At 42.6% G+C, this 16,213-nt stretch overlaps 1 protein-coding gene across 3 annotated transcripts in view; it reads left to right on the top strand.

Moving 5' to 3' along the window:
* The window catches only part of rptor (regulatory associated protein of MTOR, complex 1), a 138,825-nt gene extending 123,085 nt beyond the window's left edge, over positions 1-15,740 (top strand). For 2 of the 3 annotated variants that reach the window (XM_060918608.1, XM_060918606.1), the window contains 7 exons: positions 3,633-3,680; positions 5,134-5,240; positions 5,390-5,517; positions 10,170-10,256; positions 10,370-10,486; positions 11,137-11,266; positions 11,871-15,740. In XM_060918608.1, the coding sequence (XP_060774591.1) occupies positions 3,633-3,680; positions 5,134-5,240; positions 5,390-5,517; positions 10,170-10,256; positions 10,370-10,486; positions 11,137-11,266; positions 11,871-11,939 (686 nt within the window). In that variant the 3' untranslated portion in view covers positions 11,940-15,740. The remainder of the gene's footprint in view (positions 1-3,632; positions 3,681-5,133; positions 5,241-5,389; positions 5,518-10,169; positions 10,257-10,369; positions 10,487-11,136; positions 11,267-11,870) is intronic. The other variant, XM_060918607.1, reaches the window with a different exon arrangement.
* The last annotated feature ends 473 nt before the right edge of the window (positions 15,741-16,213 follow it).

The raw sequence follows: 16,213 nt of genomic DNA, 5'->3' as shown, positions 1-16,213 counted from the left end.
CTTGAAGAACCATTTTAAGAAGTGGGAAAAACTATTAATTATGCAGTGAACTTTTAAAAAAAAACCAATTTTTTGGCAGTTAAGAACCTTTAGTTACACAGTGAGCCCTTAAAGAACCTTCTTTTAGAAGCTATAAACACTTGATCATCCAATGAACTCTTAAAAAGCACTTTTTGTAAACCAAGAACTCTCGGGTGCTGATTAAACCCTTGAAGAACCCTCGGTTCTTTTCTCACATGGAACTGAAATCTGTCTGAATAAAGTAATGGCGTTGACAAAATGTATGGTTGCAGAAGTTGTTCACAAATTCAGCTTCGACAAAAACACACTCACTTCTGGTCGCTTTTGATGTGTGTGTTTTTAATATCCAGTGTGTGTTCTCTGGGAGTTTTATTGTTTAATCTCTGTATGCATGGCCAGGGCGTCTCACTGCTAATGATGAGCATCCAGTAGCATCCGCAGTGGCTTTGGGTCCCTTTATACGATTCGCTCAACTTGACACGGTTACAGTTTTGATGTTTGATGATAAATGACAACAAACGATTCCGATCTGTAAATGAATGATTCCTTGATTCAGTGGTTCCAAGACTCCAGCTAGCGATTCATTTATAAATGATTCTTTTATGTCCTTTAATGCCTTACACTCATCCACACGACAACGGCAGCGAGATTTTTTTTTAGCGGGTAAAAAAAATATCGCGTCCACATGGGCAACGGATCAGTAAAATATCAGGTACATATGGCAACACAACGCTTGCTGAAAACAATGCAGTACACATGCCACACCTCTACGTGCGCTGTAAGACGGTCCCATCGGAGACACCAGAACAATAGAAGAAGTAGGACGCATGCGCATAAACCCCTTCTTCTACCTGGCGTGAATGAGTGAGTGCTGCTTGTTCTAGTCATGTGGTTGTGACGTCATCGTAAACAAATCTGTTCTACTCATCCAGACGACTTCACAACAGCGCCATTGCCAGATTTTTCCACTCTGGAAACCGTTCTCAAAAATTATCGTTTTGGGGCACCCAAAACGCCGGTGCCGTGTGGACGCCAGGCCGAAACGATAAAAAATTTTATCGGATTCACCTGAATCCGTTGCCGTGTGGACAGGGCCTGAGAAGTGTTATTTGAAGCAATTTCTGACACTGATTCAGTTGATTCCTTGATTCAGTGATTCACTGATTCCATTCAGTGAATCTGTGTTAATGATTCTCTGAGTCAGGAATCATTCAGACAGAAATTGCTGTAAAATATTGTTCAAGACCGACTGGGGTTCAAAGACACGAATGAATAATTTGTAAATGATTCAAATCACCTGTAAATGAATGATTCCATCATTGGAATCTGTGAATCACTGAATAATCACAGAATCAGTATCAGGAGTTGCTTTATTAAATATCTTTTTGTAAAAGTATACGGGATTAAAGGACATTTGATAAATGAATCACTTATAAATTATTTCAGTTGTCTGTAAATGAATGATTCCCTGAGTCATTTAGCGAATTAGAGAATCACTGGGGCAGAGTCGCTGATTGGAGCAAACTGAATCAAGGAATCAGTGCAAGCCTCTGTAAGGAGGCGTGTCCAGATTTATCCAAGTTATTGTTGTGACAAGCGTCTCGTCCGATGGACAGCTTGAAGCTTAAAGCCGGTTCATAAATACAGAACAGCAGTCATCCAGGGGTTAAGTAAGTTAGCCTAGCTTGTTGAAGCATAGCATCAGGTGAAGATTTGACTCGACCTCGCCACCTAGTGGCACAGCCAGGGAGATGGTCAAATTCACACGCTAGCTCTTCCACAGAAAAGTCGTAAAGCAAAGCAACGGGTTTGTCATTTATTTGTAAAAATCCTGACTGATGCTCGACTTCTGTCCTGCTCTGGGTTTCTCAGAAGCTCTTCCTGCATTTCCTTTGCTTTTTTGTGTGTTTGTAACTTGACTTTATGGAAGTGGGACACGAGACTCGGCTGAATTTATTCCAGCAGAACTTATTTTTAATCTCTCTCTCTCTCTCTGTCTGCACAGAGGTGAAACTTGCAGTACTGGGGAATTCTGACACGCTGCCTTCTTCTCCCCGCTCTAATTTTGTCTAATTTTTCCTCAGCAGTTAATTACCGAGTTCGTTATGACTCAGGTGCATTAGAGCACGAAAAGATGATGAACCAGGCAGGACTGGAGTTAGCAACATGTCACAAAAATCACACTTTTTCTTTTCTTTTTTTTTTTTTTGTTAAACCCTAATATTCCCCCAAACACATTTAGACAAGTCTAAAATTATGGAAGAGGAATTCAAGTAGAACCTTGTTTTGGAAACTGTGAGCGATGATTACGCACTGAATCCAGGAAGAAGCTTTTCAGAAGCCAAACTTTATTAATTATCCAATAAAAATGGAAAGAACCTTTGAAGAACCCTTTTTTGGAAACTAAAACCCATAAATAATGGCTGCTTATATTCTCATCCAATGAACTGTGAAAGAACATTTTTTGGAAGCTAGAAACCTTTAATTATCCATTTGAGTTCTTGAAGAACGATTTCTTTATATACTACTTATCCAAGGAAAACCACTGAAGAACATCTTTAGAAGCCAGCAACCTTTACCAAATGAACCCTTAAAGCACGCTGAAAGAACCTTTTAAGAAGCTGTGAAGCCTTAATTAACCAAGGAACCTTGAAGAACGAATTCTTGTCAACTAAGAAACCTTAAAGAACTCTTGAGAACCCTTAAGAACCATTTTGAAGTCGGAGAATGATTAATTGTCCAAGGAACCCTTGAAGAATCCTTCAAAAAAGCTAAAAACTCCCAATTATCCAATGGATCCTTAAAGAACCCATGAAGAAACTTTTTTTGGGGGGATGTTATGAATCCTTAATTATCCAGTAAACCCCTGAACCCTTTTTTAGAAGCTCAGAACCCTTAATTTTCCAACGAACTCTGAAAACATCTTAAGAATGGGAGAGAGAAAAAAAATCTAAAAATGTGAGTGTCGTCTTCTTCGGGCTTGGCGTGTCTCGGAGGAAGCAGGTGTCAGTCATCACTGTTGGGGTTCAGCAGCTGTCGCACGTCAGGAGAGAGTCGGGGAACAGGTGGAAATGAGAGGATAAAAATTAAGCAGAAACAGTGGAGCAAAATCACAAAAAAGTAGTTGGTGTCAACGGTCAGACCTCGACACTCTGAGTGTGTAGCAAAGTTTCTCCAAGAGTCATGACTTGTGCAGTAATAACACACGTGTTCAGGATTCTGTATTCACACACACAGAGCCGCTCAGGCGTGTGTGCAGCTCTAGCCGCAGGCTTTCAGGAGAACTCGTTTTAAATTCATGGAGAAGTTTCCAGGGCCGAGAGAACAGAGAGAGAGAGAGATCAGGACACACAGAGGGATAGACATAGAGAGGCAGAGAAAGAGAGACGAGAGAGAGAGATGGAGCGCCGACATTTGTCTCAGCTGCTCTTTAATTGGCTGATGTCATGCTGGGAAACCACAGTCTCATTCTCACTTCCATTTCTGCACTGTGTGTGTGTGTGTGTGTGTGTGTGTGCATGGGGTAATGCAGTGGACTTCCCTGGTTGATGGACTGACCTGCCCCTGCTTCTCTTTCTCTCTCTCTCTCTCTCTCTCTCTCTCTCTCTCAGGTTTAGCTCGACGGGTTTCAATCTATCTCGACAGAAGTAAGCAGGGAGGTGAGTGCTTCTCTCTCTGTCTCTCTCTCCTTTCATCCAATCATGGCTCACCCCATCCTCTCATCCCCCCTCCTTCCCTCTGATGTCTCTGTGGCTCGTTAGAGAATTACTTATCATCCTCCAGTAGTGATTCTGCTCTGTAGTATCTCTCTCTCTCTCACACACAGCGTATAGTGACTGTATGCACCACAATAATTCAACACGCACACCGTATTATTTTAGCGTTAAACCTCCGTCAACTGACGAATCAAGTGCGAATCGGTTACATGGTGAGTTACGAATCGTTTATCAGTGAATACATATCAGTGAGTCCAGTCTATGAAGCCAGTCAGCAAACGATTCATAATTCATCATGATTCATTTATCATATGTATGTAACTGTTGATAAATGACGCATGATTCACTCATGTGACTCCTGAATCATTTATCAGTGATTGTCTGTGTGGTTCTTGTGTGATTCACTGAATTAGAAAATCATTAATAAAGAGCCGCTGACTGGAATCACAGATCTGAATCAGGTGAATCAGCGAGTAAGAGCGAGCAAAGCAACACGACAAAGAGGAGGAACAATGTTCATTTTTTTCTATAATGGCATCAGGAGCAAGGGGAAGTGGGCGGGGCAAGTGATGACATTTTTAAGCTAATGGGAAGCAACGTGATGTCATGACTACCAGTGGGATTGAAAGAAGGAGTCATCCATCCTTCTGTGTGTGTGTGTGTATGTGTGTGTGTGAGAGAGAAGGCTAGTTTGCACTTTTCATGTATTTGTATGTGATGCTCTGTTAATATATTAATTAAGCTGATTTTATTAATGACTCCGTCTTACAGGATAGATGATCTGTGTTAGTTTTGATGTTTGTGAGGGGAAACCCCATGTTCGTGTGTGTGTGTGTGTGTGTTCACGCAGCTTTCCATGGATTTCATTTTCAGTTTTTTGACTGACAGCAAAAGTTTTGAAACTAGGGCAGCCAGCCTCCAAGTCCAGCCTGGAAACTGGGTCATGATCCATGTGGGGTTTGGGGTGTGTGTGTGTGTGTGTGTGTGTGTGGGTGTGTGTGTGTATACGTGCCCTACTGTAACTGATGCTCAGCCATCGAAGTGCACAGAGGAATGAAGATCATGAGCCTGAGTGCAGTGGATTGGCAAACTACAAAACCCAATCTCCATCATCTGGGTCAATGAATCAGTTATTCAGTGATTCATGAATCATTTAGGTCTGATTCTATGTCAGCATTTCTATTCTATGGCATTCCCTGATTCAGTGATTGAGTGATTCAGTGAATTGGAGAATCACTGATACAGACTCACTGATTGAGTCAGTGAATCAATGAGTCATTTGAGTCAGTGAACAGAAAAGGTAGGTTTGTGACTGTGCCGTGAGTGTGTGTACGTCGTAACTGTTGGATTTGAAGTTCAATACAGAACGGAGTGTGTGTGTGTGTGTGTGTGTAAGGTGCAGGAATGGTGGTGGACTGGGAACAAGAGAACGGGCTCCTTATGACCTCTGGAGATGTTCGAGTCATCAGGATCTGGGACACGGAGAGAGAGATGAAGGTCCAGGTAATTAGTGTACACACACACACACACACACACACACACACACAAAAAAAAAAACCTCTGCAATACACAAACTAAGCCAACTGTAGAAATATACATACACACTAAACATTCTGTTAAGTTTGTGTGTGTGTGTGTGTGCACACATGCAGGACATCCCTACAGGAGCAGACAGCTGCGTGACGAGTGTGTCATGTGACCCGCAGCGCTCCCTAGTGGTAGCTGGCCTTGGAGATGGATCAGTGCGTGTGTATGACCGCAGAATGGCTCCCAATGAGTGGTGAGTCTCTCTCTCTCTCTCTCTCTCTCACTCACACACACACACACTTTAATTTACTTTGATTTTCTGATTAAATGAATTCATATAAAGCTTTACTAAAGTCAGTTATTATTTGATTCTCATTTTTGGTTTATTTATTTCGCAGAAATGAAGAAAGATTCTATTGAGTCACACTCAGTGTTGAATTTGATTCATGCCTTTTTTTTTTTTTTTAATGAAAGCTTCGATTAGTGAGATTCTTTTATTCACTTTTTTTTGTATTTAAACAAATAAATAAAAAGCTTTGATTGAGTCAGTTGCCATTCACCACCAAATTTGATTTCCCTTGTATGCAGTTATTTGAATCAGTAAAAAGATTTGATTGAGTCAGATATGATTCACTCCTGACAGTGATTCCCTCATACCCCTTTTCCACCAAATCAGTTCCAGTGCTGGTGCTGGTTCACAACTCCAGCTGAGAACCAGTTTGCTTTTCCATAGCTCGGGGTGCTGTATACGTCAGTTACGTCGCTGCGTTTGCATAAACCTTGGCGCGAACATCGAAGCAACAACAACATGGAGATGAAGAAGCAGCAGCAGCAACAGCAACAACAATAATGGATGACTTTGTGTTTGTACAGCTGCTGCTTCTGGCTTTACGGTGCTTCACTGGGATCAGAAAACAGCAGATCCAATATGTTTGTGTTGATCGACAGATTTTGAGTGGACGGCGATTACGTTCTTTACCTAATAATGTTTTGACTCTTAGACTCCGTTCAGACTGCACCCTGAAACGACCCATATCTGATTTTTTTGCCCATATGCGACCTGTATCCGATTTGTTATTGACAATCTGAACGACACAGATCCGATTTTTTTTCACATGCGACCCAGGCCGCTTGGATATGTGGTCCTAATTCCGATGCATATCCGTTATTTTCACATGCGACTGCAGTCTGACCGGACCGGTCGCATTCATGCAACCTACACGTCATCAACAAGAGACAAACATCACTATTCTGCGTTGGCTAATCCCGCCTCTTTGGAAGAGTGCGCTTTTTTTTTTGTTTACGTATTATGTAGATGTGCTTATTACGTGTTAATTTGCGCATGTGGGACACTTTTGGGTCGTTTTCTGTTCATATCGGAGATCGCATACAAGTCTCATATAATTGGTAATGTGAACGGCCTAACAAAAAAATCGGATTTCACAACAAATCGGATATGGGTCGTTTCAGGTTGCAGTCTGAACGTAGTGTTACTTACACTGAATGTGAAATGGTTATGTTAGCCTTTGTTATGAGCTAACGTTAGCTGGTGTTATGTTGGCTTTGGTGGTCTTGCTATTGTTGTCGGTCTTAAAGGACCCATGGCATGGTGGTTTGTTGATGCTTTAAACAGGCTCGTGGAGGTTTCCGGATGTTATATCCGCAGCCTTTCTTGAAATGAACCCTCGGCACGTAGATATAGCCTCCTGGGAGAAAGCCCCATTTCAGCCCTTTTCCCAGTGCGTCGTTTTGCTAATGAGAAGCAGGAGGCGGGGAAGGGTAGAGGGTGGGGGCGGGTCTTATCATTAATATTCATGACATGTAAACGTGTTACCTCTGATCGGCTAACAGCACTGTGACACTACCTCCAGTGGGTCAGAACAAGCGGATGTGGGTGTCTTACTATGGCGAGAGAGAAGGAACAAACCGCGAAGGGAAAAATACCGCGCGCTGACGTCATTAAGGTGCGACGCGAGGAAATAAAATAAATTCAACAAATGTTTGGGTTTTTGCTGAACAAACAAACAAATAAAATGAACGAGTGACTTAAAAAAAAGAATGTGGGTGTCTTTGTAAAAACTGTTTTGATTGGCTGTTATAACAGAGCATGCTGCATGCTTTTTGGTTTTGTAGCGCAGAGTACCTAGCTAACTGCAGGAAGCGGTTAGCTGCACAGCCCATGTAGCCATTGCAAGGCTAACGTGGCACCGATTTTAAAACACAGCAAAACGACTTAACAGTTCTACACTTACTTGTTCGGTGTTTGTGGCTGATGCGGCAGGGATGCTTGGTACGGACCCAGGCTTCAGTGACAGTTGATGTGCAAAACCTGCCCTGTACTGTCCCAAGTTGTGGAAACATTCCTCAGGAAAATGCTTCCGACAAACATACACCGTCTTAGGTAGACTCGACGGCGTATTATTGGAGTAAATAAAATTAAGCCACTGCGTCTTCAGGGGCTCTCCCGTCGGCAGTAAAAACAGACTCCTTTCTGTGTTGTCACATCCATGTACAGCGCAATTTCCATGTTTTGCTCGCTTAGGTGGTGCCATGTTGTTGTGTCCTCTATGGTCTCCTCACTACAACTGGGTGGGGCAATCCATACAGTGGGTGGGAATCCAGAGGGGGGGCGTGGGGATCATCTCCCTTGCTGACGTAGTAAAGGGAAGAGTTTATCAACGCGCCGTTTTGACGCGCCATTCTCAAATGTTGGGCATAGTTTGGTTTACACATTATGAAATTTCTAGCCACTGGGGTGACTTAAGAAGGTCAGAGGAACTCATTTTAACGTTAAAAAACCTCAGAAAGTGAAAATTTCATGCCATGGGACCTTTAACAACTCCGCCCCCCCGCTGACGTAAGCGGTTCTTTCCTCTGGCCCAGCAGAGAGTTGGTGCTAGCCTGGAACCGTTTTTTCTGGCCCCAGAGCCAGTTCTTTGTCAGTGGAAACAGAAAACCCGGTTCCAAACTAAGCACTGGCCCCGAACCAGCCCTGGAACTGCTTTGGTGGAAAAGGGGCAACTGTGAGCTTAGGTGACTAAATGGATCAGAAAAGAATCGAGCACAAAGGTGGTGTGTGTACCATCTATAGCGCACGCTCACTCTCTCTCTCTCTCTCTCTCTCTCTCTCTCTCTCTCTCTCTCTCTATTTTTTAAATAGTGCTACTTCCTAAATCTGAACCTACACCTATTTATTTCAGGGTGTTGTGTGTGTGTGTGTGTGTGTGTGTGTGTGTGTGTGTGTGTGTGTGTGTGTGTGTGTGTTTGGAGCACTACAATTAGTCACACACACACCTTGAGAAAACAGGGTGATGAAGCTGTAAAGCAGTTCATGAATAATGAATGATTGTTAATTAGGCACTGAAGCTCCCTCAGGCTCCACAGTTACACAGCTCCTCTCTCTATCGCTCCCTACCTGTCTCGCCTCTCCCTACCTGTCTCACCTCTCCCTACCTGTCTTGCCTCTTATCTGTCACTCTTGCCTCTCTGCATCTAAGTGTTTTCTCTGTCTTCCCTCTTTGTCTGTTTCACTTCTCCTTCTTTCTCTCTCTCTCTCTCTCTCTCAACCCGGGTTATACCAGCCAGGGCGGGACTAATGAATCCACTTCCTTTCCTCATGCGCGCGTGCACACACACACACACACACACACACACACACACACAGTGTAAACTTGCAAACCATTGAAGTTGCTCAGTGTGTGCATGAGTTCTGAGTGAAAACGAAAACGCTGCAGGTGAAATAAAGCGTGCACCTGTTCTCACACACCGCCATGATTTATGATTAGAGGGTTCGACTCTCCACACACTGAGCCGCCGTGATCTGTTTCTCCCCACACTCGCCATGTTTATGAAACACACACGAGTAGTGAACTAAACCTGGGACCATAAATAAAAGTCTTTCAGTTTGTTTGTGCATAAAAGTGGAAGTCATGGCCTAATGGTTAGAGAAGCAGCTTTGGGACCAGAAGGTTGCCAGGTCAATTCCCTGGATGAGCAGGAATGGCTGAAGTGCCCTCAAGCAAGGCACCGAACTCCCACCGGCTCCCCAGGCTGCTGTAGTACGTCACTCTGGATAAGAGCATCTGCTAAAAAATGGCATTAATTAATTAAAATAAACATATGAGCTTCATTATTTCTTCAGTTATTAATGTTAACAAGGCGCTCCGTGACATCACGTCGTTAAAACATTTAAATGGTTGGCTTCTCTAAAATTTTCTCAACACACATTTTTTTGCTTTGCCGTGCACAAACGAATCAAAATACATTTTCATGTTCTCATCATATGGGATACGAACTAAAGCCAGTGCAGAGAAAGCCTCGTTTAGGTCAGACGCAGAGACGATGCAGCAAAGAGTGTGTGAGATCCAGACACCGTGTGTGCGCGAGATATGAGATATCTGTGACATGAAAGAGTTCTCTCTCTGTCTCTCTCTCTCTCTCTCTCTCTCTCTCTCTCTCTGTCTTCCAATTATCATTTTCTTTCTTGTTCTCTTTTCCTCTGTGTCCACATCACTTTACTCTGTACTTCACATCACTTATCTGTCTCTCTCTGTGTGTCTATCACTCTTTTCTGCCCTCACATTCGCTTTTTCTCCATCCTTTTCAGGTTTGGAAGATCATGGCTCTTCACACAGACTGATAAACTCACACACACACACACACACCCCTGCAGTATCTCTCTCTGTGTTTATTTAAACTAACACGTTACTGAACACCAACTGTGGCATTATGGGCAGGATTTCTGTACAGTGGTCCTGCAGCTCCCCCTGGTGGCTCATGTTTGTTATTGCGTTCTCTATATGTTCTATATTATGGCTGATTTTAATAACCAGTAAAAGAAATGTGCAAGTAAACGTTGTGTGTGTGTGTGTGTGTGTGTGTGTGTGTGTGTGTGTGTGTGTATAGTCGTGTGATGACGTATAGGGAGCACGGTGCGTGGGTGGTGAAGGCTCACCTGCAGAGAGAGACAGATGGTCACATCATCAGTGTTAGGTAACACACACACACACACACACACACACGCACAGATAGATGTTCAGACTTCAAAACAGCTGCAGGTGTGGTATTTAATGTGTGTGTGTGTGTGTATGCGTGCGCGCATGCAGTGTAAATGGAGATGTGCGTTTCTTTGACCCCCGGATGCCCGACTCCATCAACGTGTTGCAGACTGTGAAGGGACTGACAGCACTCGACATCCACCCACAGGCCAACCTGTTTGCCTGGTAGGTAAAAATAAAACACTCCCAAAATTAGTGCACTACATAGGGAAGAGGGTGGGGTTTGGGACGCTACATAGGGAGCAGGGTGGGGTTTGGGATGCTACGTAGGGGAGCAGGGTGGGGTTTGGGACGCTACGTAGGGAAGAGGGTGAGGTTTGGGATGCTACATAGGGAGCAGGGTGGGGTTTGGGACGCTACATAGGGAGCAGGGTGGGGTTTGGGATGCTACATAGGGAACAGGGTGGGGTTTGGGATGCTACGTAGGGAAGACGGTGGGGTTTGGGACATGTTCCTAATCATAAAATCAGTGTCTGTGCAGGTCCTCCACCAAAAACTACAGCAGTTTGGTTCCATAATCTGACTGATATGAATTTAAAAGGATGTTCTGCGTGCCCCGTCTCTGGTGGGCATTTATAGTTCGGGGAATCAGTCAAAACTGTCGTTTGGACACTTTATGCTGTTGTAGCTAATTTGCATAGAAACGAGAAAATATTGATTCAGATGAAAACTCTTCAGACTGTTGCTTCGTCTCACACTTGTGTGATCGTGGGGTAGAATCATGGTCCTGGAATACTTCGTGTCATTTCGCAAAATAATCTCTCTCTCTCTCTCTCTCTCTCTCTGTCTCTCTCTCTCTGTCTCTCTCTCTGCAGTGGTTCTATGAATCAGTTCATCGCCGTATATAACTCCAGTGGTGATGTCATCAGTAATATTAAATACTATGACGGCTTCATGGGGCAGAGAATCGGCGCAATCAGCTGCTTAGCTTTCCACCCATACTGGGTAACACACACACACACACACACACACACACACACACACCTTTTAATGACACATAACGATGTTCATGTTACAATACCAGCTTTATTACGCAGTTCCATTGTTTTGCACACAGACGCATGTTTTCCATGTTTGTGATCCAGATCTGATTTTTTTGGTTAATTAATTAATTAATGATTGTGATTTAAATGAAAAGTCACTTTGCTGCAGTTTCCTGAGTTTAATCGGTTATTCCTTAATGTGGGTGTTTTATTAGTACATTGAATGATAATATGAGAAAAATAACAGTCTCTCTTCCTGTCTTTCTCTTTCTGACTCTTATATCTTTATCTCTCTCTATCTCTCTCGCTCACTCACACCATCTCTCATTGTCCATCTGTTCCACTTCATCTCTCTGTCTCTTCATCACTGACCTCATGTCTGTCCATCTCTCTCTCTCTCTCTCACTGTCTCCCACTTCCTCTCTGTCTGTCTCTCTCTTGCCCCATCTTTGTCCATCTGTCTCTCTGTTTTTGTCTCCTACTTTTTCTGTCTGTCTCTCTGTCGTCTTCTCTCAATCTCCCATCTCTCCCCCCATCACTCTCTGTCTGTCTGTCTCTCCCTCTAGCCGCACTTGGCCGTGGGCAGTAATGACTACTACATGTCCATCTACTCAGCGGACAAGAGACTGAGATAACAGCGTGACCTCTGACCTTTTGACCTTACATGCCCCATGTGGGCGGGATGTAAATGACTTCTTGTACATATGCAACTACCACCATGAATGTTTAGTGAAGGCTGCTGAACTCTCACAGTCACTATTGGAATAACAACAGTAATAATAGAGTTATTATTATTATTATTATTATTTTGGAGTTCTTGATTGTAGACTTGGCTGTGCTGAGCAGTGTGTATATTTAAACTGCAATTATCAAAAACAGATGCGTATATTTTACAGATTAGTGAAGGAAGCAGGTAGTTGCTTCTCTTTGGAGTCTAAAAAGGGGTGGGGCCTGGGGGGTGGGGGGCAGGAAGTGCCCAGGGTACTCTTTACTAAATGCATTATATTGAGATAGGGAGTGTAATAAGTGGGTGGAGACTTGCTCTTAATACATTATGTGAGATTTGAAGTTTGAAATGGGGGTGGAGTCTTATAATAAATGCATCATGTGATCTTGTGAATTGAAAAGAGTGTAGTGTGTGCGCCTAGAAGTGGGCGGAGTCTTATAACAAATGCATTATTTGGCATTGGGAGTTGAAAGATTGGGTGGAGTCTGGGTCTAAAAGTAGGCGGAGTCTTATAACAAATGCCTTATGTGAGACCAGAGGCCTTAAAAGGGGGTGGGATTCAGACATAATGCATTGGTTATGACCATGAAAGAGGGGCAGAGTCTGAAAGCAGAGACCTGCAGGTGGGTGGAGTTGCATTATTTATACAATGAGATTGTCAACAAAAGGGCGGAGTCTGAGGGTCATTTTTTTGCCAATGTGTTTTATGAGATCAGGAGTCTAAACAAGGGGTGGAGTCTGAGATTGGTAGCCTGAAGGTGGCTACCAATGGCGTCGTGCTATTAATGCATTATCAGATTATGTTTCCAAAAAAGGGGCGGAGTCTTGGAGTTTCTGGGAGTCTCCCTGTTATTGCATTACATGAGATAAGGAGATAAAAAGGGGTGGAGTCTTGGAGTTTCTAGGAGTCTCCCTGTTATAGCATTAGATGAGATAAGGAGATGAAAAGGGGCGGAGTCTTGATGTCAGGTCTCAACATGAATGGATTATGTGAGTGGAGCGTGATGATGTGTAGCGCAGAAGTGGGTGGTACCTGGCCCTGGATGAGTTCATAAAGTTTTGTAGGGGTGATGTCAAGTGGTGAGCACCACACCTACCTAACACGTGTGTGTGTGTGTGTGTGTGTGTGTGTGTGTGTGTGTACACACACTATGAGCCAAACACATTGTTTATACATGTGCCAGTGTCACGATTATCATGGTTCATGATATTATATTAAAAAAAAAAAAGAACTGAAGGAGCACAAACATGTCTCTTGTCATCTAGAGAACCATTTATCGTGTTAGAACTTTAATATCGAGGTATATCGTTCGACTGATTATTGCCCCATGCCTCTGTAATGTTATAAGGAGCGTTTGCTCTTTGGGATCAGTGATGTAAAGCTACGTAATTCATCGTTCTCTCTGATCCCTCTTTGATTAGCATGTTCCCTCACATAGTTTCCTCATGGCTTAGCCCTTCGCTAAAATGCATCCATGTGCCAAAAAAAAAAACTTCATCTGGATATTTTTGTTTTTGGTGCATCGTTTTATTTCACACTTTGATCTGCTGAACAGTATCAGTTTCATCTTCAAGAATGATGTGTACGACACTTCACATACTTCCTGGAACATTGTCCTGATAATCTGTTATGAGATGTATTATGTTACACTCTGGGGAAAATACTCCTTCCTGATTGGCTGGTGGGTACAGGTAAATGTTTTTTTGCGCAGGAGCTCCGCCTTTTAACCTCGCAGTACGCTGCTGTGAGTTATTGATCAGAAATGGGTTAAAAAAAGAAAAGCCAGCTGAACCAATCTGGACAAAGTGACCGCTGCACAAGTGTGAATGCTCTGATATGAAGTGATCCCCGGAAGCCCCGCCCCTTCCCTCTGTCTCCGATTAGTCATCGCTCCTTTTCCTCGTCTCAATTTTCTGTCACGATAAACAGTGTTTAGAGTTCGTTATTGTGAAATAAAATCTGTCAGTGTGTGCTTCACTTTTCTAACATTGAAAATTTTCAGATGAAAAATGGACAAAAATGACACGATCATCCAAAAAACGAGAAAAAAAATCATCACAGGCCTACAGCGAAGTACCAAAGCGAACACTTTTACATTTAAATGCACTGTTTTCTCTTCTGTGTCTTTTGTAGAAAGTTTCTACTGAAGACAAGTGTTTTGAGAACGCAAAAAAAAAAACCCACACCCATACGAAATGTAACGATAGCGATAGTTTGAAACCAGTTGTGTGTTATTTTTATATCATTGAGAAATATTTACAAAGCCTCCGACTGTTTATGCACTTAGTGTTTTGTGGCTTTATTACACGATGGAGGGAACCTTGCGAGATCTGGGTACGACGTTAAATTATAATATCGTGAACCGTGATAAAAAGTTGGACGATTATCGTGACATCATGGGCACATGCCTCATCCTACATATACGTTATACTTTGCTCTAATACACACGATGGATTATTTTTATACACTGACTTCCTCTAAAGAAACAGGACTCCCTTTTGAATGTTCTTGGGGGAAAGATGTATCTGGGGAACCTGTAGAACCCCATGACCTGGTGTTTACCTGTAATACAGGGTTCCGACCTTTTTCTTTTGCTTTAAATTTGTATGTAATGTTTCATTTTTGCTGTTTACATTATACGTGTGTTTTCTGATTATTTTTCACCTTGTGTTTCTGTACCATCTTTAACACGTCCTCGGCTTTAACTCTCACACTTCCCCTCACTTCCTGTCACATGAGGGACCACTTACGGTACAATGGAACAAGTGTGGAACAGCTTGCTAGCTAGTTAATGGCAATGCAGTTTGCTTTACAAAGTCTAATAAATGGAACAAAGTCATTTCACCAAATGTAGAAATGACCATTAAAGGTGCGGTATGTCATGTTTAAATTTATTTTTAGACTCATAACAATCAAGAAATTTTCAAGATTCCTTAAAAAAAACCGTATTGTGCAAATTGCCATACAGTCAACTCGGCTAGTTTTTGTCTCGGACTCGTGTTCCAATTCTGTTAGCTCCGCCCCCTGGCCAGAACAGAGCAGTTCAGTTTTCTTTCAACACATCTTAAAAGGTGGTGTTGTTTATTAGGGGGAAATGGAAAAGATGTAATTGTTTTCAATCTTGTCTCTTTACCTCACAGGCAGCAGGGGGCGCTAAATATCGCACACTGCTCCTTTAAAATGGCAAAGAGGTTTCAACCAATGAAAGACTTGAAGAGGGCGTGTTAAAATAATACTTGTGCATTTGTTTCTTGTTTTTTTTTTCTTTGGTATGTTGCATGTTTTTCTTGTTTATGATGACTTCCTGCCTCGAGCTTGTTGTCGACGTTTCAGCCAAAAATCTCTCTGCACATCTCGCTCTCCTCACCTCTCACGTTTGCTGTCAAACACCAATAAAAAGACAGCAGCCCACAGCCCATCCAACTGATTTCAGGAGCTTAAAACGAAGGACTTCGGCGCTTGACCCACCTGCACGCCCGCTGCAGCGCCCTCTAGAGGAGTAAAGGACTCCCCGATGCACACCAATACGACTATCTCACTTTGAGTTTTAATGTTTTAGATTTAAAGTATAAAACAAAAGAGAGAGAAGATAGTAGAATGAACTGATGCAATCAGGTGTTCTCTCTGTGACTGTAGACTGCTTTTGCTGGCTGTGGTTTTTACGACAGGAGAAGAAATCGTTCAAATAAAACCAAATACATGAATGAACCGCTGTCTCATTTTCTTGCATTTTTAAAATCTGCACTTTGATCCGAGCTCGGAGCTGCTGTTTATTCATCTTCTGTTAATGAACTCCTGCATGCTGATTCTGACTTTTCTCCCAATTTCTGTACAAAACTGATATGGGGCGGGGCTAACGTTGGCTCAGGTAGTGACATCACAAATTCCAGTTTAGGTGTTAACACAGAGCTATCATGATGAGCTCGATGAATTTGACTTCCAGGTGAATTCGACTCACTGCAGGAAGGGAATCAAACATGATGTGTTTCAAGTTGCTGTTTTTTGTTGTAGCTTTTTTTCGAGCTGTTAATCGGTATATCAGGTGAAAATTCAATCCAAATTGCTTGGAACTGCTCTCCAATCTTGAATTCAGAACTGAATGCAGAACAACAATTAAAATGTTTATCCGTTCTTGAGATATTACAAATCAAAGATTGAAAAAAAATCTTAACTTTTAGAAA

The sequence above is a fragment of the Neoarius graeffei genome, chromosome 4 (genome assembly GCF_027579695.1).
Source record: "Neoarius graeffei isolate fNeoGra1 chromosome 4, fNeoGra1.pri, whole genome shotgun sequence".
Lineage (NCBI taxonomy): Eukaryota > Metazoa > Chordata > Actinopteri > Siluriformes > Ariidae > Neoarius > Neoarius graeffei.
Note: the sequence above shows the minus strand (reverse complement) of the source record. Positions and strands in the feature narration are given on the sequence as shown.